Source organism: Megalops cyprinoides, chromosome 7 (genome assembly GCF_013368585.1).
Source record: "Megalops cyprinoides isolate fMegCyp1 chromosome 7, fMegCyp1.pri, whole genome shotgun sequence".
In the NCBI taxonomy this organism is placed as follows: domain Eukaryota; kingdom Metazoa; phylum Chordata; class Actinopteri; order Elopiformes; family Megalopidae; genus Megalops; species Megalops cyprinoides.
The window spans coordinates 15,447,300-15,469,739 of NC_050589.1; the positions used below are offsets into that span (position 1 = coordinate 15,447,300).

General features: G+C 41.8%; 1 protein-coding gene across 2 annotated transcripts; it reads left to right on the forward strand.

The window, feature by feature from the left end:
• Positions 1 to 197: 197 nt before the first annotated feature.
• sumf1 (sulfatase modifying factor 1) lies at positions 198 to 20,378 on the forward strand. 2 transcript variants are annotated; one of them, XM_036533458.1, is made up of 9 exons: positions 198 to 547; positions 706 to 879; positions 986 to 1,060; positions 7,210 to 7,292; positions 8,213 to 8,350; positions 9,753 to 9,867; positions 12,248 to 12,361; positions 16,238 to 16,297; positions 19,931 to 20,378. In XM_036533458.1, exons 1-9 carry the CDS (start codon positions 239 to 241, stop codon positions 20,030 to 20,032), a joined length of 1,170 nt encoding a protein of 389 aa, XP_036389351.1. In that variant the 5' UTR covers positions 198 to 238; the 3' UTR covers positions 20,033 to 20,378. The 2 variants fall into 2 exon arrangements, with proteins under 2 accessions (XP_036389351.1, XP_036389352.1); XM_036533459.1 differs by having other exon boundaries at positions 8,228 to 8,350.
• Positions 20,379 to 22,440: the final 2,062 nt, after the last annotated feature.

Consider the following 22,440-nt stretch of genomic DNA (forward strand, 5'->3'; position numbering starts at 1 on the left):
GTCGAGTTGACAACGTAGTGAGCTTTAACAGAGCTTGTGATACATTGTGGTGACCATGGTCGCTATATACATTTTTTTTTTAATTTTCAAGACAGACGCTCAACTTCTGAGTGGCAGTTCTCCACCAAGAGAGGAGGGCAAAGAGACAACCCAGCTGACTGATCACATGATCTGAACCATTTCGTAAACATGGCTTCACGCATAAGGAGCCGATAGCTTGCTATCCGACGGGGTGAAAATGGGTGTCTCAGCACGGATACCCTGCTGGGCTTTTGTTATTCTTTATCTTAATTCTATAGATTTAGCATCTTCTGATACGTCTGCAGATGAACTCGTTACGGTGCCAGAAATAGAGACGCTCGTCCCGTCTGATTCGGAGGGCTCTAGCTGTGGATGTCACTCCTTGAAAAGACAGGGCGGCGTTGTAAGTCTTGAGGGAGAAACAGCCCCGTTGTCTGAACAAGCCGCTGTCAAATACTCAAAAAGAGCTAACGACGAGAAACAAAACGACCAAGAACCTAAACAAGATGTTAGCGGTATTAACGAGGTATGTTTTCGTTAGCTTGATGACTAGTATTAGATACTCCGCATTGAGGACTGCGGCCGCTTTAGCATGATGCATTTCATTATACACTCATCAAGTGCTGATCGCTACTGATCAGTAAGATGGCTGATAACTAGTGTCTGTGGCTCTCCTGTCTATAGATGGTGTTGATCCCTGCGGGAGAGTTCCTGATGGGGACAAACAATCCTGGGATACCTCAGGATGGGGAGGGGCCACAGCGTCGGGTTCACCTCAAGCAGTTCTATATGGATGTTCACGAAGTCAGCAACCAGGACTTCCAGACGTTTGTCAACGCAACCGGTTATGTCACTGAGGTAGCTAAGTCATACAGTATGCACAGCAGTTTCCCGAAAGTCATTTTGTGTACAGCAGTAACGTAATTCCCATACATTTGTCTTCTGTATTTTTTTGTCCCTTTAGGCCGAAAAGTTTGGAGACTCTTTTGTTTTTGAGGGTTTACTGAGCGAACCAGTGAAAAGCCAAATCACCCAGGCGGTGAGTTTTGAATTTTTTTTTTTAATTCAAATTCCATTCAAAATTAAGGTGGGAAACCACCTGACCAGTTCTACATCCTGCTTGAGCATACACACTTATAGACCCTTGTGAAAGACCTTGTAATTCACAAATGTTTTGTGTTAGATAGAGAGAGCTGCACATTTAATACAGGAATTTTAGGTAAAGATTGATGCGGGCAGTTTGCAATGTCATCGAAATATGTACACATACTAATATTATACCTTTCATTTAATTGGTTTAGAAACATACACATTTAGAGTAATTTTTATTACATTCACATATTTTTTAAAATTAGCTGTAATACTTGAAAATGTATGCACATTCATCTACTTTTTATATTATTGTGTGAACATTGTCTTTACATTAAGGCAGTTTTCCCCTGCTCTGTCACATGTTGTGTAATAAAATAGGCAAACCTGGCAATGTAAGTCAGTTATCTGTTATCAAGGCATCCTTAGGACCGAAGAAATCTTTTGCTAAACTCTTCACATGCCCTGATTAACATTTTGGCTACAAAAGCCAGGCTCTCTTCGAACACAGGAATTGACATAATTGATAAACACTTAATGAATGTGTTATATTTGGCCTCATTAAGATAAAACACTGCTGGCTTCCAGAAAAAAAACTAGCACCATGTATGTAGAGTACAACTACTGAGAACCGTAGCGATCATTGTGATTTCACTTTCATCAATTTATCTATGGCTTTTTGAGCAGACAGGTTGTCTTCTATGTCAGTGAAAACCTTACCCTGCCTAAACTGGCAAACGTTTAAGATGACGACAGCATTTCACACTATCCATAATTATTGATATTTTTTATTGCCAATAACAAGGTTTGTAAATATTTTACATCTCATAACTTATTTTAAAGCAGCCACCCATGTTCCTTTTTATGGATACACTGCTCTTGGAATTGAATTGCAGTTTTCATTGATCTGCAATTGTGTAGCCTTGGCTGTCATGGACTGGTCAGAATGAGTGCAACTTTAGCACTGTATGAGAGATATACAAGCATCTTTTGAATGAAGCAGAAGCTACCTTGGCTGTCCATTTTTAAGCCCCGGGGACCAGTGTGTTCTCAGGCTGTTTGCATTAGATTCGACATCTCCATGTATTCCAGGAGGATCTGTTTGTTGTAGAAAGACTATTCAGAGCATTTCCTAAGGCTGGCTTCCTTGGCGCAACGGTTTGCAGTAAGGCAGACCCTATAGTCATCAATGTCTAAAACCAAAACCACAGCTTCTCTGTAAAATTGTCAGAGGACCGATAACTAGTTCTGTTTGTTTATGACTCATTTTCACCATCCATTTTTTTTTCAAATGAGCAAAGCCAACAGTTGATTTATGTTCACATGAGAAAATTTTGTACCATTAGTTTGATGATTTTTAAGCATCTTAATGCATAGGCGTTCCATTGGAGTTGACATTTGGGGGAGGGGGGTTCTCAAAGAATACATTGGATGCAATTGAACATAGCATATGAGAACTGTGCCAGTTGGGATTCCCTATGAGGTTAGTTATTACACCGTTTCAATAAGGAATGTGGAATCTATGTATAATTCAAGATATATTGAATATCTACAATGGCATGTAATAGCAGCCAGTGTAGCCAATACCTATAAGCCTGACTTTGAACATTTACCTTTATTAATTACACATTTTATTGATAGCATAAAAGACTGAATGGTCCAGCCTTTCAAGTTTGTTGTACAGAATACTGCAATATTTGTTGCTGTTTACTTTTCGCTTGAAATCTCTAGGGGCGTCTGGTGTTAGCAGAAATCTCTAAATTTCACAGGGTTTGTGAAACTCTAGCCTAAGCCATAGGTTGCATGTTTTTCCAAGAAAAATTGTAGAATACAATAGTTTTCATTGTAGAATAGGAAGCAAAGCCAAAGACTGTAAGACATGTAGATTCCCTCTGTTGTAGTTAGAAGTAGTTCGAACACTGGCCCATAAAGTATGAGCGATTTCCCTCATGAAATGAATAGCCTCCAAAGTCACTCTCAGTCATTATGCCATACAACAAGGACATATTTATGTGCATTTGGCAAGGATATTAATAAGTGCTTGTATTGTCCACTGTTTCAGAGTCAGACACTCACTGATGGATGGGTTAATCTAATTTGCCCCAGTTTGATGCCAGACCCTGATAATTTAATTGAGCTGATGCATTTGCATTGTATAAATCAGTCTGAGATGAGTAGTCCTCATCGTTATCAGATGCATAGCTGCTATTTTTATCCCAATAGGAATTTATTGACCTACAGCAGAGGGGCGGGGAATTCTTTCTGGAAAAGTTATAATCATTTTCCCATGATTCCATGCAGCCATTTGATGTTTGTCTGTTGATCACAGTGCCAGTGTAGGGCACACACTGCATATATACTTTAAGTCTCCAATTTTAATTGAGGTTTTAAATGTATTTTGAATTATGAATAAGGGTAAAGACACATTGCCTTCTGGCTCATCTCTGATGGTTCACATGGAGTTCAGATGTAAACGTGCCAGGAACGAGTAAAACAACACACACGAAACTGCAGAATTTCGTGTGTGTGTACGAAATGTACAGCTGTGGCTTTTGACTACCAGTATTTAAACCATCGCTGTTGTCTTTTTTTTGACCACGTAGCAGATCATTGTGTAACAGTTACTAACACGAGGAAGTTCAGATGTCATCTAGAAGCTGTGTAATCGGTGGGTCTTTATACAACTCTGTATCTGTAAGTCATGCAGTGTGCCCTCAGATCTTGCACAGATCCATTCTCCTGTCACTGAGGATCACTCTTCACTCTGCCTATAGACAGAATCAGACAGTCACACTGAGACACAGTGGTGTATCAGTGTGAATATACAAGCTGGCGCTGCTTTGGTGCAAGGGACAGCAGGCTTGTGGTAGTTTCAATTTTCAGTTCCTTTTACTTCCTGTAATAATACAGCTATTTTTTCACATCGTATAATTAAGAGGTTCTTCTGTGACCAACCTAAAGATACTCAGATGAGATACTGACTCACTGGCATTGATGTTTAGCAATAAAACCTCTTGCATATAATGTCATGGAGTAATGAGTACTTCCAAACATTTCTGCTCTCTTGTGTTATCTAGGGACATGGAGATGTGAAGCATCTTACTTTTCCAAAGTATCTCTGTACTGTCTCTGTATTTCTCAGACGCCCTGCTCCGCTGCCATAGCCTGAAGGTATATGTCACCAGGTCCGTTTTTAGCCATTCACAGCTGACACAGCATCAGTATGTAGGAAACACACAAGTGATAGAGGAACTGTGTGGCAAGTCAGAGTGCATGTCAGACAACTGCTTCTCCAGTCCCATGTCTCCACGGTACCGTGTACAGTGCACTGCATTACATTGTGCATTAACCCAATCTCAAAAGGTGCAGCTTTGCATCGCAGACGAGATCTGTGCTACATCTGTCTCCATGCTTGTGAGAAGCAGAGACACTCTTGTTCTTGCACATTGTGTGACTTGATCACTGCGCTTGCACCCAGTGTGGTCTCAGATTATGGTTTTTCACACATTGTACACCATCAAGCATCGGCAACATTATAAATACCATTTTTGCTTCATAACACCGTCCAAGCACATTGCAACAAAGAGAAAAAGGAACACCCCCATATGGTGTAAAATGTGTTTTTAACTGCATAGCAACAGTTGCAACGATTAAAGATAGAGCCGCCCAGTATCCCCCAGTGAGTCCCATTCCTGGGGCTTCACTGATGCTGGTTACACAACCCTGGCGCTGGATCAGACTTTCCATCAGCTCATCTCGGCTTTTAGTGGCTCCCAACAACAAGCTCTGTATAAAACTGTCTTGGTTTTCATCACAGATCTATTATTCAGAAACCCCTGTAAACCTGCTGAAAGGGTCTTGGTGCATGATCCTGCAGGGCTGAATTCTGGGAAGGCTGTGAAGACAAGGCTCATGGTTTGGTGGGATTCAAAGCTTGGTTTATGTCACCTTTGATCCGAATACTGAGGGTCTTCCTTAGTCATTGTGGCCCAATGTTAAATTTTAATGGAAATTTTAGATAAACAGGAAGACAAAATGAAGGCATGCAGTACAGATAATGCAAGGAAAGAGGTAGAGGTTTTTGGTTGTTATTGTTCTTGAATGGTTAATATGAGATTCAGTATTTCTGGGATTTTGTTATGACTCATTTTGGAGGTTGAGAAATGCATGGAGGCTTGAGGTCAGTTGTTGAGACAATTGTAAGGAGAATTCCTGTAGTCCTGCATATGGTTCAGAAGGCATGTTTTTACAGGTCAGCAGCCATCCCAAATTACAACTTCAGAGAACGGTACAATGACTCCAACCGGTTTGGGATTATTCCCAAGTGAGACTGAATCACACACACCATCTCCAAATAAACCATGAAATACATCTGAGGAAATCAGAACAAAGTTTTATAGGACATAGAGAGAACAATAGGGAATGATTGAGACAGAGAATGTTAGGTGACAGTGAGAATATTACCATGCCTGTAGAGGGCTGAACTGATCTAAGAGCATATCTCTCTTGGGGCTCTGGATCCACTTCCTGTTCAGTAGATAGAGTACAGAGTCACAGCACTGAGCATATTGTATTGTCTGCTTTGCTTAGCCGACATAATTATCCAGGGCTGCTTAATGTGGATGTGGTTTCACACCTTGCACTGCATATGGCTTGGTTGTTACTGAAGTAAAAGAATTTGCGTAGAGGTGCAACAACAGCAACCAACTCAGGACATGAATCCAGAGTGACCGGGCAGTCCGGTGCCTTAACGCCCACTCACTGTTGTTCAGACTGCCCACTGCACAATAAAACAACGCGGAGTGCATTTAGGGTAGCTATTTTAGGCTAACATGACGTTTATTGCTTTGCTCATAGTATTCTCTACGCTGTCACTCCTGATTGGATGAGGCTCCACAGATGCTGTCTCTGACAAATCAGAAGAGAGTGCCCGGGGAGAAACTCACTTCGCTCCACTCGAGCCACTGAGATACCGTGCATTGCATGCATGGTAAAAGGCAAACAAATCACCACTCAGGGACTTTTTCTGCACAGTTGGCTCGGTCTGCCCTCGGCTCTCTCCCTCCAACAACTTTACATAAAGTTTGAATAAATTGAGACACAAGGGCGCCTGTTTTCTCCAGAGTATAGTAGCACTTTGCATAAAGTGTACTTTTTGCCTCTTCTGTCTATTTTAGTCTACAGTTAAGCATTTCCTGTGATACAGCTAACCCACAGAATGCTTGTGACTATTCTTAGGTGATGTGCTAAAGCACGAGGCGTAAGCAGTAACTTTAACAAACATTTACATGTGTTAAGCATGAATAAATTATGTGTGGAATATGTTTCAAAATATTTCATATATATTTAAGAATTTATTTTCCAGTTTACTAAAACGTACTGACATATTTTTAGGTTTACTCTTGTTTCCTGTGTCATAAGAAATACTTCCTCTGATAGAAGGAAAAAAAACAGAAGCTTAAACGGAAAACAATGGGGAATTAGAGAGACTGTGTGTGTTTGAGAATGTCATTTTTGTACTTCACACCAGGAGACCGATGAGAAACCTTCTTGTTTCTCGCCAGAGCAATGCATTCCTAGCCACAGTTCCAGGTCTCACTACAAGCATCAGTCCACAGCCTGTGGAGGGAGATGGTGTTTAAGAGCTCTGAAATGTAGACATGAGTGTGTAAACACTGCAGGGTCAAGAATTCAGGGGCTGTCCCTTTTGGTGTTTGAGATGGGGGGCTGGTGATTTTGGCTGGAAAGGGGTGGGCGTTCCCGTCGTCATTAGAAGGGCTTCTGTTGTATAGGACAGCTCTAGTTCATGATTATTGGAACCTTGGCAGAAGAACAAGCTACCACTGAACACAGCCACACACACACACGGAAGTGACAGATGTTTCAATGTGTGAACTTGTGGAAACAATCAAACAAAAAATTCCTTCCTGTCTCAGTAATTAATTGGTGGCAAGCGAATATTCAGTCTGCCATTAAAAGTCTGGAAGACATCATGATAAGATCACAGAATCAGGCGTGTCTTTTCTGAGAGCTTTTCCTGTTCGGTGTGTATATTTGCATCACAGCAAATGGCTAATGCAAACCCCTCCTGGTTGGCAGGTGGCTGCTGCCCCCTGGTGGTTGCCGGTAAGAGGGGCAAACTGGAGGCATCCGGAGGGCCCAGACTCCAGCATCGAAGATAGGTATGGCAGTCCCGCCACCACACAGACCACCACAAACTGCTGTACTCTCAATGAACTGGAACATGAGCCACAACCTCCATTCGGCCTTCACATCACCCCACTGCCACCTGCCCCCATGTGGCCCCACCTGTTCGCCCTGGGCATCTCATTTGTGTTTTCCCTGAGTATGTTGCCAGGAAGTCACTGATAATGTGAACAGTGCTATATCAGATAACTAGTTTGCACATATTTGCATTGTAGTCATCTGGAGGCAGACAGCAGAGGTTAAATATAGATCTGTTTGACTCAACAGCAGAACAGGGGCCTTTCTGCCCATAATCCACTATGAGGACATTATGTAAGGACACAAACTTTAAACTAGAAATGCGCTGAAAGAGTTACTGTCTTAAAGTTTTCAATACTTTTAAGGACATTTTTTGTTTCTAACTTGCTTTCCAACCATACAGAAAACAACCGTCACGGACAGAAAAATACTGTTCTGGGGAGGTATTTATTTGCATTTCCTGCTCTTTTTGAATGAGGGCAAGCACTTGATCACAGATCAATGAGCGATCAGATACAGATGCGACATCCATGAGGACGGTTCCCAATGGCTGCTCTCCTGTTTCATGCACTCAGCCTCCCTCACCTTCTCCCTCTCTCTCCCTTCTCACACCACACGGCCCTCTTCTCACGAGCTGAACTCATCCTTCTCTGTACTACATTTACTGGCTGAATCAGTGCCGTTGTCATCTCTTCTCATGCTGTATAGGTCTCCTCTCCTCACTCAGTTGGCTTAATCACCCTCTCCTCTGTTCTCCCTCAGAGTCCCTCTCCTCTCCTCCCTCTGTGGGCTTGCCCACCATCCCTCCCTCTTTTAGCATACTGAGTTGTCCTCTTCTCTCTTTCATTCACACACCGAATTGCTCCCTTCTCACCAGCCCTCTCCTCGGCAGGCTGGACCACCCTGTGCTTCACGCCTCCTGGAGTGATGCCACAGCCTACTGCACCTGGGCCGGGAAGAGGCTGCCAACAGAAGCAGAGTGGGAGTACGCCTGCCGCGGAGGCCTGAAGGACAGGTGTGCTGTGCGCGCCAGGCATGCTGTGTGTATGTGTGTTGGGTGGGTCATGAAATTCTGGGAGTTAAATGAATTGTAGTTGTAGTAGTGTTTGTAGTTGTAGTAGTGTTTGTATTTCTGTGTGTTTGTTGGTGTGTGTGTGTGTGTGTGTGTGTTTGTGTGCGTGCGCATGTGCGTGCGCACGCAGGCTACTTAGAGCACACATGCTGCTTTGTTGATGTATTGGGGCAGATGGAGGATGTGTATAAATGACATTGCTGTTAAGATGGTGGATGCTGTGCCACACTCAGTGTAGCTGACCACTTCAAAGCCTTCGAATGAGGCCTCCGAAATAGCACTCATGGCCAACAACCGCGTCATCCATCTGACTGCCTGTTTCATGTCAGCTGAGGCCCGATAAAAGCAGCTGTTTGTTATTGGTGGTGCCATCTCTTTTATAGCATATTCAAAGAATAAATTGGCTTTGCATTGGTCTTGCTGCTGAGCGGTCAGAGGGAAAAAAAAAAGATGAAAGAAAAGATGCTCCAGTGACATGAAGCAGTCCTGAACTGAGAGATAAGCAGCAGGAAGAGGGCCATGCTTGTGTCCCTACTTGGGCGGGTGCCACAGATAAGCCTCACATCAGCTTCCTCGAGGCCCTGCCCTCTCTCAGCTGGCAGACACACCAGAACAGGACTGTGGGATGAGGCAGAATAAACCAATCGATAAGTCCTGATAGTGTGGAAGCAGACACACACCAGCCAAAATATGTGTTCATGAACACATGAACCCAACAACAGAATGTCTGACACCAGCCTGAGCTAGGCATGCATGTAGTTTTCAGCTACCCACCCCAGCTTGACCAGAGCATTGACAAAGAAACATTTTATGCACCTTTAATGAATGACAGTTTAGAGTTTTTTCAAATGGCCTTCTCCAAGAGGACTTTAGTACATTAGTACATTTTGATTGGTGATCACAACAATTAGAACAATTGCAACACAGCCATATCCAGTTTTCTATCATAAATATCAAATGTGAGTCAGAATGATTAACCATAACTCCTACATCCTACAAAACCTCAATAAGCATAAACCAAAATAAACCAAAATAAACTCTGGGGCTTTTGAGTGGCTCAGTTTGCAAGATATATGGAGTCTTGAATATGGGGCTTAGTAAATAACCCGCTTTACAATCTCTGGAGCATTTTGTCATCCCCTTGTCAAAATAAATTGGGTGCATCTTGCAGGATGAGATGGTCCTCAGTACTTCCATGCATTGTGTAGTACTCATTAAACCTGTTACAGAGACACAATAAGGAGGCATAGCTTGCTTCATGACTGGTCAGTCTGCCCTGACTAGTCAGGTAAAACAAGTCCTGTGCTTGTCTTCCTTGTCTGTCTCCTATTTCCCTTTTTTGTAGGCTTTACCCCTGGGGTAACAAGCTGTACCCGAAAGGTCAGCACTATGCCAATCTCTGGCAAGGGGAATTCCCATCACACAACACCGGAGAAGATGGCTACATCAGAACCTCACCGGTGAGAAGCTGAGAGAGATTGAGTGAGGGGGTGAGGTTGAGGGAGAAGAGAAAAAGAGGGAGAGAAAGGAGAGAAAAATGTGTCCCACTGGAACAGTTTTCCTGACAGTGGGATTAGTATACAAATGACCTACATTGACCTGATAAAGTTGGCAGAATAGCATAGTGGTAAGGAGCACTGCTTGTAAGCAAATGGGTGCTGGTTGGATTCAAAACTAGGGCACTGCTGTTGTACCTTTGGGCAAGATACTTCATCCACAATTGCCTCAGTAAATATCCAGCTGGATAAAGGGATAAAATTGTTGCCTACTGTATGTAGGTCACTTTGGATAAGAACTTCTGCTAAATGACAGTAATGTAATGTAATAAAATGTACAGTTGACTCCATACCAAATTGAGTGGATCACCAAACATTTCTATACATAAAATGTGTCCCTCTGGTGTACTAGTGAGATAAACATTTATAAATCGGTGTGACCATGAGCACATGAAGACTGCCGATTAGGTTAACACCATGGGAAGCAAAACACCTCAGCCCACAGCTCATTGTGTAGACAGGAAATTAGTCAATTTGTGATTGAAACCACTTCAAACTGGGAAATAAATGCGTTCAGAGATTACATTGAAATGGTCAATCTCAGGAATAATCTTCTAATGGCAGGCATTGCTCCCTTTTATTAGCACTGCTGCGTAATATCCAGTTCATTATTAACACTGTAGTGCAAAGGGGCACATTCTTTTACAATGAGCCAAACACAGCTGGATATCAACACCCTCTGCACCCTGTAGTTCATGAGTGACTGACATAACAAAGGATGTTCATTTTCCATTTGTTCAGTTTCTCCTTTTTGAAATAAAGAGACGACGTGAATTTCTGCTAATGGTATTGCTGTGTAAATAAGGTCCATGACATTTTTAAGCAGAGCTCTGGAGGGATTGCAGTCATGTTCATGGCTTTCCTCTTTAACTACGAGTTCTCTCTCTGTGTGAGGCCGACAGAGCTGTAACTGACAGACAGGCAGAGGTGCAGGGAGGGCTATCTGCAGAAGCTGAGAAACACTGTCCTCATATATAATTGAAAAATGCTGTTTGCTGACTCCACCTGTGGATCTGTGGTTGTGAAATTCTGTCTGACGGCAAGCCACAGTACGATTTAGGCTACATACTTAGTGTTCCCAACAGATGACCTCATTCAGTGATTGATCAAAATTTTACATCTTGCCATTTGGTTGAACGTAATAAATGCACAGCAAGTAAACAGTGTTTTCAGCACTGTGTTAAAAATGCTTGTCATGCTCTCCCTCTGTTTTCATCTCTCAGAGAACATCCTTGGGCACCTTTTATGTAAGTTGGGAAATTGACAGTCTCTTGCTGCTCGTAGGCACCACATGAGGGAAAGATACATGAAAGTGGCACTCCTCTACCATTCCATATTTAACAGTTTTTAAATGTAAATAAGCCAGGCTTGTTTTAGTGCTGTTTTAAGTTCTGGTTCAAAGGGGTTTTATCTGTCACAGGCATATCTGTCCAAACAGCCCTGCCGCCAGTGAACTCAGCTGTGTTATGGTCACATTACAGCAAGGCAAACATGAGGCTTACAATCGCAGAAACAACACATGGTCAAATAGAAGACCCAGTACAACCACAGAAACAAGGGCACAATAATCTGATATATATATATACAGTTCCCAGTAAATTACCCATGAGCACACTCTCATGTCCCTTACCAAAACATAACCTAAATTCCCAAATATAAGCACAAATGAAAATGTGATATAGAAAATGTATCTTTATATTTACGGCACATTTATGTCCATATTTATTGCAGATTTTGAATTTGTGATTTATTCTTATATTGTACAATATACTCTAAAATGACACACATTTTACGGCAATGTAGCATAGTGGTTAAGGAGCAGGACTCATAACTGAAAGGTTGCCAGTTCAATTCCCTGTTAGGGCACTGCTACTGTACCCATGGGCAGGGTACTTAACCCACAATTGCCTCATTAAATATCCAGCTGTATAAATGGATAACATTGTAAAATGAAACCGTAACCGATGTAAGTTGCAATAATGTAAATTTTGCAATAAGCGCAGAAGTAAATTAATTAAAGTGGCAGTAATTGAGATAATTCAAGATGCACCATATAAAACCTTGATAATGACCCCACTGTGAATAGCTAGTGTTTGAGTTAATTCATAATTAATTAATTATGAATTAATTCATCTTTATGCATTTATGAAGGTCGATGTACAAATCTTACAGTTTCATGAAACTGAGTCACTAGAGATTTCACTATAGCAGATGACAGATAGTACCATATACTGGTTTTGAACAGTGGATCACGTACTCCTCTTCTTTTACTCTCCCCCTGCAGGTGATGTCATTTCCTGCCAATGGGTACGGGCTGTATGACATGGTGGGCAATGCCTGGGAATGGACATCTGATTGGTGGACTGTGCATCATACCACTGATGAGCTTCACAACCCTGTAAGGACCATACCCCTCAGTCTTATCAGCCAATTACATTTCCTATAATAAATGCAACACCAAGAAATGATGTTATCTGTAGCCTCAATTAAAGTGGGTAAACACTATTGGTCAGAAAAAGCAGCACAATCATTTAACCTTGCAAACTGTTTTCTGCTTGACAAGTTTTTGAACCTGTATTCTGACTTTTGGAGAGCATTTTATTCAGTTTTAAATGTGGTGTTAATTTGTTTGATAACTAGTTTGCCAAGGAAATGTTTAGGTCTTAATAGATAAAAAAAAAACTTTCATGCAACCAACTTATTAAAGACCCAAGGTTGAATTTACAGTGTGTAGAACATACACTTATTACTTTAAATGCTTATAGAACCATCTTATTAAAGGCAAAACTTGCCTAGCTAGCTGTGTAGATAGCTGTGTAGATAACTGTTGAAGGCTTTCTAGTATAGCTTTATATTCTAAATGGATGGCAGAGTTATATTTTATACCATTTTTGCTTTATTGACATCATTGTTTTGTCTAGTTTAACTGGGTTGCTAGGGGAATATTTAGGTATTAATTGGTAAAACCCCACTGTCAAAATGTCCATGCAGTCAGCTTATCAAAGACAAAATCCCAGGGTGAATTTGCAGTGTGTGGAACATACTTTATTATTATTTTCAAATTTATCTATTATTACATTATTTTCAAATGCTGCAATTCTGTAAAAGGAAAAGTGCTTTCACATGCACAGTTGTTTTCCCCTGGAACTTCACCATTCTAGTTAGATCATCATACCGTATATGTATACCCTCCACTACCTCCTCTGCCTGAGACATGATGTGAATAACAAATACCTAAATACCACTTAATGGAAGTCCACAGTGCCATTACTTAACACCTCAGACTACCTACGCATTAAAAAAAAAAAAAACATTATATATTCTTTCCCACATCCAGAGAGCAATGTTCTGAGTGAAGAATATTTTAATGCAGTTATTCCTGGCAGATATTTTACAGTGTATGTGCTGTGCCAACAGTATTTTTTACTACAGATCCTAGAGATTTCACTGGAGGGGTCATAGAGTGGGTTATCACCTTGTGTGTAGCACCAAAGGTTTGACAGGCAGGTTCACTGCAAGGCCTTCTCTCTGTGTTTGCAGAGCTGAAAAACACTGCACCCTTCACACAGCTTTCACAGACCTCCAGCGTTTAGAGGTTCACCATTAAAGCTCAGGGTTCAGTCTACACCGAAATGACACCACCACGAGGAACGCAATATTTAAAAGAAACAAAAAGACACATTCAGTATAGCATTTAAATTTTGAACAAAGGCCATTCGGTGCTTCTTGATATGTGTAGATGTTTATTGAAATTTTTCCTATAGGGGATATTTTTTTGTTTCTTTATAGATACTTAAATGAACAACGATCAGCCTTGACTTTGAGCTGCTCTCAGCTCCGTTGGCCTTGTGAATCTGGGTCACTGATCGAGCTCACACATCAGCAGCCCACCCCGTGTGTTGTTCTCTCCTGTTTTACGATGTCAGGGTGTGATCACTCCATGTTCTTGGCAACTGTGTGTGTGTGCGTGTGTGCGTGTGTGCGTGTGTGGGTCATAAAATCAGTGGAAAGCAGTTCTGTTTTCACATCTTTACACAGGAATGGCGTATTTCTTTTTGCTTTGGTCATGCTTGGCTCCTGATTTCAGTAATAAAGACTGAGACTGTCTCCGCCGAGTTTCTGCAATAGACGTTATAGGACTCTGTCTCAGCTGTTCTCAGTGTTCAGTCGTGAAGTGTTAAGTTTTTTCATGGTTTATACTACTCTATATTGAAATGAGTGGAACATGTGCCAGAAATGAAAAAGAAAATGATCTAGTTTGAATTTTTTTGCTCAAAGATAAGAACAAAGCACAATGAAAGCAAAGAGGAAGCAAGGCAGTAGGGAAGTGGCACACCTCTCCTGCAATCTGCGGTGAAGTTGCTCACAGGGCACTCAAACTCAGCACTGTTCCTCCGTGGTATAAGATAGGCACCAATCACATAGAAACAAAACACACAGATGTATGCCTGTTAAACCCAGAGGGCTTTTTTATCCTGTCCTCATCAGTTATCTGGGAAAAGTAAATGTACAGTAGCTGGACACATGGACTGGGTAGCTGTTTATATTAATATAAATATGTATTGCAGTATGTATTGTATATGCCTGACTTTACCCCTCCCATATAATGTGTTTGTAAAGGATTTGTTTAATTTCCAAAAAAAATCTGTCAGTAGTTCATGTTAATGAAGGTACTGGAAACATGTTCACATATTACACATGTTGTAACCACATTAATTTAGTTTATGCATACTGTGTATTGCCAAAATATTAATTCTGCATTGGCTGCAGGTTTGAGATTGCCTGCTTGTGAATGCGTCATAGAATGAAACCAGATGCTTTTTCCAAGCATCAAGGGGACCGAGATTACAGATGGTTATCAGTGCACACAATAGCAGATCATTGAGTGGTTTCCAGATTGCCATTTCAGAATTTTGAGTTTTTTTTCCCTTGGGCACAGATGGTGATCATAACCATGATGTTTGCTTTAGATGTAACAGGCATTGTGTATATATAGTACTCAATGTTTTTGTGGTTTGTGCTGGTAAACCAAACCATTCATATCTTTATCTTGAATAAACATATTGATTTATTGGATGCATACCAGATGTTCCTCTGTCTCTAACAGTTTGACTCCCAAATTTAACACCAGACTCAAATCTATGTAGATATGTCTCTCTTGAGCTTTTCTAGGAGAAACAAAAGTGAGATTCTTGATTGTTTAACAGCTATCTGGCCTCACATCTTGAAGCTTTATCTGATCAAGGGAGTAGTCAGGGCAGAGACAGCAGGAGGAAGAGAGGGTCAGGGGTGTGGAGTTGGTCATAGCTGGCTGAACTTCCTGCCAATATCAGCCTGACAAGATGGATTGTGCATGAAAGCAGCCTGAAAGCTGCACTTTACAGACATTTGTTAACCCAGGCATACAAACATGTGACTGTCCTTGTGATGGTTCGAGAAAGATACTCAAGCCGAATTGCCTCAGTAGTTCAGAGTTCTCTGCTCTTGAGACAATTTAATGTCTTTCATCTTCGTGCCAAATAAAGTGTACGGTAACAAACAACGTGCCGATAGAGCTGGTTTGTGGTGTACTGTTTTTTAGGCTTTTGAAAATCAGCGGTTCAGAAAACAACCATTAAGGGATAAACATAAAGGCATTTATATACACTATATGGACAAAAGTATTTGGCCACACCTGTTTTTCAGGGTTTGGGCTAGGCCCCTTATCTCCAGTGAAGGGCAGTCTTTATGCTTCAGCATACCAAGACATTTTGGACAATACTATGCTTCCAACTTTGTGGCAACAGTTTGGGGAAGGCCCTTTTCTATTCCAATATGACTGTGCCCCAGTGCACAAAGCAAGGACTATAAAAACATGGTTTGATGAGCTCGGTGTGGAAGAACTTGACTGGCCCGCACAGAGCCCTGACCTCAACCCCATCAAGCACCTTTGGGATGAACTGGAACGGAGATAGCGAGCCAGGCCTTCTCGTCCAACATCAGTGCCTGACCTCACACAAATTCCCACAGAAACACTCCAAAATCTTGTGGAAAGCCTTCCAAGAAGAGTGGAAGCTGTTATAGCTGCAAAAGGGGGACCAACTTCATATAAAAGTATATGTATTTGAATACAATGTCATTACAATGTAATGGTCAGGCGTCCGAATACTTTTGTCCATATAATGTATATATATATACTACATATAATATAAAATGCATTATTTTTATATAAATGTATAAATGTATTATATGTTACTATGTTACTAATACTACTATTTACTATCTTTTTCTTCAGAAGGGGCCAGCAACAGGCCAGGACAGAGTGAAGAAGGGGGGTTCATACATGTGTCACAAGGTAATACACTGGCCTGCTGAAAACTATACACATGCTTCTTCTCTGTAAATACATTTTTATTGGAATGATGTGAAATGTTCTCTGTAAATTGACTTCTCTGTATATTGGGTGCTATGTTGGTGTTTTTCGGATGCCATTGTCTTTTCGTGTCTATATAATGGGCAGGTCACACCACCATAGGGGACACAGTAAGGTATTACCCTGTGGAAGTGCCATTTAGCACAGCTACTAAAATCCTAGACAATGTAAACTGGCCTTAATGCTGTCCTTCTGGAACATTGCCTGTTGGCAGATCCATGGAAACATACAAGCTCTGGCCAAAGCATGTGTGCGTGTGCACGTGCATTCATGTGAGTGTGTGTTGTGAGCGTGTTTGTGTGAGTGCATTTGTCATTGTGATTGGCCGCACCAAAATCAGGTCAACATAACGCAGACCTCTCAGCGGAGAGGTGTAAATCAGCATACCTGTAACAGAGCCATGTCTCACCATTGGCGTGTTGCGTCTCCCAGTAAGGGCCTGCAATCCATCACCCGTATTTACTGTGCCTGTGCTTTACTCACACAGAGATGTACAGAGAGACACACAGGCCTCACTGGTCCTAATCACTCTCCCACTCGTCTGCGAATGGGGGTCAGATTTATGTGTACTCCTCATCCAGCTAAGCACTCTGTGGATGACGTTTTGTCATCTCTGAAAGCCCCAGGGTGACACAGAGAGGCAGTAAACGATTCATTCTATTCAGAGAAGAGCTAGTGCACCATGGATATTGGAAATTGTTTGTGTGAAAAGTTGCATAAACATGAATATACATTAGCCACATGTAAACAGGACAGTGGACATCATGGTCTTACCCCTTCATGTTTTTTGTTTTTTTTTTTGTTGACATTAAATCAGTTGCACTCTGGTCACCATGGTTTCGGTTGCCTCACTAGGGTTGGACTCTGTTGAGCTTTGCTCCTTTGTCAGCCGTAAACAAGCTGTTAAAGCAGGTTTTCTCTACTGTTCAGTATTTCAATCACCAAAATGTCAGTGTAATATGTCCCCATGACAAATAATGTGGTGTATAATAATATTTTATTTTTATACATAGCTTTAGCAGACCAAAAAAGGGAGGTAGTTGCCAGTTTATACACAAAAATGAATGTAGGAGGCTACTGTTGCTTGGGGGTGATCTAAGTGTAGTTCTGAGGCTTCTATAGAGAAAGGAGAGCATTGCTGTGTAGGCGGTGCTGTGTGCACATGTCAAACCTCTGTGCTCTGGTAAAGATGCTGATGCAGTTTCCTCAAGATGGTCTTCATTTCCCTACTGGAGAACTTTTCGTCAGAGATTAACAAATGAATGTGTGGTGCAGCCATATAATGGGCAATTCACAAAGGAATGTTGCCATTTCTGCAATCTGATAACTCTGCTACAACATGGCAGTATAATGTTACTTATCCTTAACAGCCTGTCAACTGTCCTTTAGAGTCATATGTTATCAGTGCCCCATGGTTGTCTGTTGCCTGGCCTTTAGATTAATACGTGTATAGTTATAGTTAAGGTTTTGTGCTAGTTGCCCTTTGCTGCCCTTACATGGGCTTTGTTGGCTGTTGGTTATCCTGTAGTTGTTCCTTTCTGGTTATGCAATATGAACAGGTAGGTGCAGATGTTGTGGATGTCTCCAGTGATGTGTCCTCTTGCCCCTGAAGCCTCAGCGATACGCTAAGTTTGTCAGCAGGAATGTGACTAAATGCGATTTCACACAAGTGTGTATAACCTGCAAATCTAGTTAAGCAGTGGCAGCGCTCTGCAGTGGGTCCAAACTGAGCACTGCCAAAAACCTCATAAAAGGACAGTAGAGTAATGCTGTGACAGCTTACTTGGAGGTTTACCCGTAATTTCATATGGGAATTGAACTGGATGTGAGGTTAATTTGATGATTTCTTGGTAATATTTGAAAATCAGTTTTGCTAAAACTGATTGGTCTTACCAATCATGCATGTACGAACATGTGCCAGGACAAAAAAAACCACATGGTTTTTACTTTATCATACACCAAACCTAGATGTCTTATAATAGATCACCATCCTCCTCCTCCTCCTCCTCTCAAATAAATTCCCAGGGTGTTTCTCTTTGAGCCAAGAACAAATAGCAGATTGTATTACTGTCACTGTAGGAGCCAGCATAGTATTGTTCTCTCAATCCACTGGCACAATAATGTCTTTATAATTCTGCTGCTGAACTCAAATCATCTTTAATGCAGCACCGACATAAAAGCCTATGCAGTAGGACAGTCTTCCAAAATACGGCTATCCTTTATGTAAATACAAGGAAATAGAATGGGCTGGACCATGTTCATTCTGCTCACATATTCATTTCCGGGCACCGGAATTGAAAATGAATTGTTAACAGCAGTGTATTTCCAGAAAAATTGCTTTTGTACTCTCAATGCTAGTAATGTTTCTGAATTAGAATAACTATTCTCTTGCCCCTTAGAGATGGGTTGAAGAAATAAGCTGTATTTGGGGAGTGAGTTCTTAGAGACTGAGAACCACATTTCTGCAGGCTACATATAGCTCACAGCATGATCAGCAGCCCTTTCCACCTGCACTGTGTGGCCTTAGCGACAGGGGTGCCCTGCGCTATACGGTCCCTGTTTTGTTCACTTCATGCCACCTCTGTGCCTTGTATGATCATCGCTGTCACCTCTTTACCAGCCTTGCAGTATCTCAAATCACTGAGTTTCCATCTCCGCAGCTGTGCGGGTTCCCTCTCCCTCCTTTTTTTTCTTTTCTCTCCTGTCTTTCTCTCCTCTGTCATTTCACTCTCCCTCTCTCTCTCTCTCTCTCTCTGCCACCACGGCGGTGTAGTCCTTCTACGTCTCTGTGTTACAACATAGCGCTGTCAATGATGACAGTGGAAATGACAATAGACAGCAGCAGTGCCAGAATGACTGAATGCACCTTTTCCATTTTGTCATGTGTCTTCTCAATGACGTGTCATGACAGATGCCTCTGAATAAAGACAACAGGGAACCGGCTACCTCCTGAGATAACCAGGTTGTTGCTAGGCGATCGACCAGATGCAAGGCTGTCCTGGCTCTGGTCCAGAATGACCATCATGGGTGCCAGTTGCGTCCAATCACTCTTCTGTTGTTAGTCATTTTCCTTCCTGAAGATTACACTTTGTAGTACATAAGAGACTACATATGATAAAATCAGACCACTAATGGATTTTCTGTTGAGTTATTAAAGAATTTCACTGAAAAGCTGTCAGTACAGATTGTGGTGATAATATCATTAAAACCAGAACTTGCATATTAGATTCCAGATAAATTGTTGTATCTCACTGTGGATTTACTGAGCCAGTCCTTAACTGAACATTTAATTAAAAATTCCATTTGGAAATAAAAAACAAGCATATGCTTTCATCCTTTTTTGGAATGAGTCTACAGTTTTGCAATGAGGATTGGCTCATAAGTGGTCATTCTGTGTGGTCCAAGGATAGTCCAAGAAGCCGTCAGTCTCTGTTTCAGCGAGGTTGGGCTCATAAGCAAGCGGCCAGTCTCTCTGGTCCAGTAAGGATGTGTTCAAAAGTACTCAGTCTGTCAGGATGATGATTTTCTTATCTGGCATCTCCTCTCTGTATTCAGTCATACTGCTATAGGTACAGGTGCGCTGCCCGGAGCCAGAACACCCCTGACAGCTCCTCTTCCAACCTGGGCTTCCGCTGCGTTTCCCAGAAAGGGCTGTAACCTTTGAACCCTGAGGCTGATTTGAAGGATTTGGAAGAAGATGCCTCCGTGTGCCACATCACCACCTATTACATCAAGAACAATGTGAGGCTTCAGCTGATTGGCTGGTGGTGGAGTCGCAATGCAACACTCCAAACAGAAGAGCTACCTAAACATGCCAGTACCAGGGCCATGTTCTGTGATGTCACTAGCCACAGGACTCTCCATCTGGACAACACTCCATTACACAGGGGTCAGGTTCTTTTCCTGTTGCTCCCCCTGCCCTAACTGTCCTCTCTCACTTTGGCTAGTGATGTAATCTTTTCTCTATTTTCAGCCATTGCATTGCAAGAGTCTGTATATTTGCCAAGCGTTGTATTTTTTTAAAGAATAAAATCAAATGATTATTAACATTGGTTGACTTGAGGCCTGCATGGATTTGTTTAAGGGTGTGAAATGACTTGAGCAGAACATGGTTTCTGTGGAAATAACAAATATGTGGACACAAAGAAGAGAGGAAAGGAGGTTTAGACAATAGTGTGCAGATGTGGCAGAGCGGAAGGACCAGGAGGAATTGACAGGTCAGTTGGACACAGTGGTCTCTCCTGTGACAGATCAAGACAAGTCTGTTAAAATAAAGAACTACCCTCACAATCTCTCTTCAGTTGCTGATTTCCCCTGAAATCTGGGTAGCATTTACAAAGTTGATATCTGCAGGGGCGCCTTGGAGGTAAGGCAACACAGGCACATAAATACACATACAGACACACTTATGTATGTAGGAGGATGTACTTTAAGCTCTGGCTTCCTGAGTGGACATTCAAACAGTGAGCAAACTGGGGGATTGGACTGCTGCAATCCATATTGACCAAAGCGAGAGAACACCCCAACGCCTTAAGCTTCATCTCCCAGGAGACCTGCAGTATATGTCACTGCTTATCTGAGTGTAGGACAGGGCAGCACCCCTTTTTCACCACATAGATCTCCAGAACAGTGTAGATGCTGGCATTTTAAAAGAAAATTCAGTCTCAATGTCTGCAATTCAGTTTGACATGTTTCACCCCCAGCCCAACAGAAGGAATTGGGTCTCATACTTTGATACAGCTGTTGCCAAAGATTCCTTATTTTGCAGGGGCCCAGATTACTGAGTCTGTTAAACCTGGAACTAGAGTGAACCCATGCTTTACCATTTCATGGCATATTCACACCACTGTGTGGTACGGTTTATTGAGTCAGTTACGGGATTTTTTGAGTTTGTTCAGAAAACGAGATGAGACCTAGAGAGAATGTCTTGGCCATTTGAAAGAGAACTTGGTTATTCATAATGTTTTGTGTGTAAATTAGACGGTGCTGGCTCTTTTCCTGACAGAAAACAAATCACACTTTTGCACATGATGCTGCATAAATACGTCTCCTCACAAACCTTCATCAATGCATGTCTAGCCGATCTGTGAACAAGGAGGTAGTCTTCAGTAATATGGATGGATGAAACTAATCATTGGTTTCTATGAGCTCCCACTCAACTGAAGTGCACTGGCTGACCTGCAGTATAAAAAATAGCCACTGGCTACATTCAGGTGTAATGGGGGATTGTATTTGACTCACCTCAGTACTCCCACAAGTGTGCAGTGGTCTTCTTAGCAACATGGGTTTAGTGTACAATTGCCAATTCCAAAAATAGGGAGTTGCATAAAGCATAGAATAACATTAATAAAAAAAAATAAGTTAAAGTGGTGAAATGGTCGGCTCAGCCAGCTGCTGCAGGATTACTGACAGGAAACCGTTATTTGGAGGTGCACATGGCTAAAATTCAGAGCGAGTTTGAGGCCTTGTTTTCTCTGCTCCATGTTTAACTGTCTGGCCAGGAAAAGGTCAACAAACATCACAGAGGATGAACGTTGTCTCTGTGGAACAGGACATCCAGTTCATCAAAGGCCATTCCTTACTCCCGAAATAATGGCCTCTAAATCAATTTTGAAAAATGCAGTTGGGGATAAAGATTAAGATTTCCAAATTAATTGTGAAAAGAAGCAGCTGGTTTGAATAATTGCAGATGCACCTTGGGGTGAAGTGTTGGACCTGAGCAAAAGGCGATCTGTGATCCATCTCCTCCATAGTCCCTCAGACACCACCTCCACATGTGTGACTTCAAAACGATTTTGGCAGTAACCCTTGTGCAGTGTTTACATACTGTGCAACTGCAGTGGAATTCAATTCTTTAATTAAACAATGAGCTATGCAATACCAGTAAACTGAAATCAAAATACGAATCATTATTGTTCACATCATATGGCAAAAACTAATCTTTGTGAAAACCCAGTAATTGGACATAGGGACCCAATTCATCATTACCATGCTTATTGCTAATGACAATGAAGACAGTCCTGGTCATATTACCCGAAATGGACTGTCTTCACCAAAACCCAGCA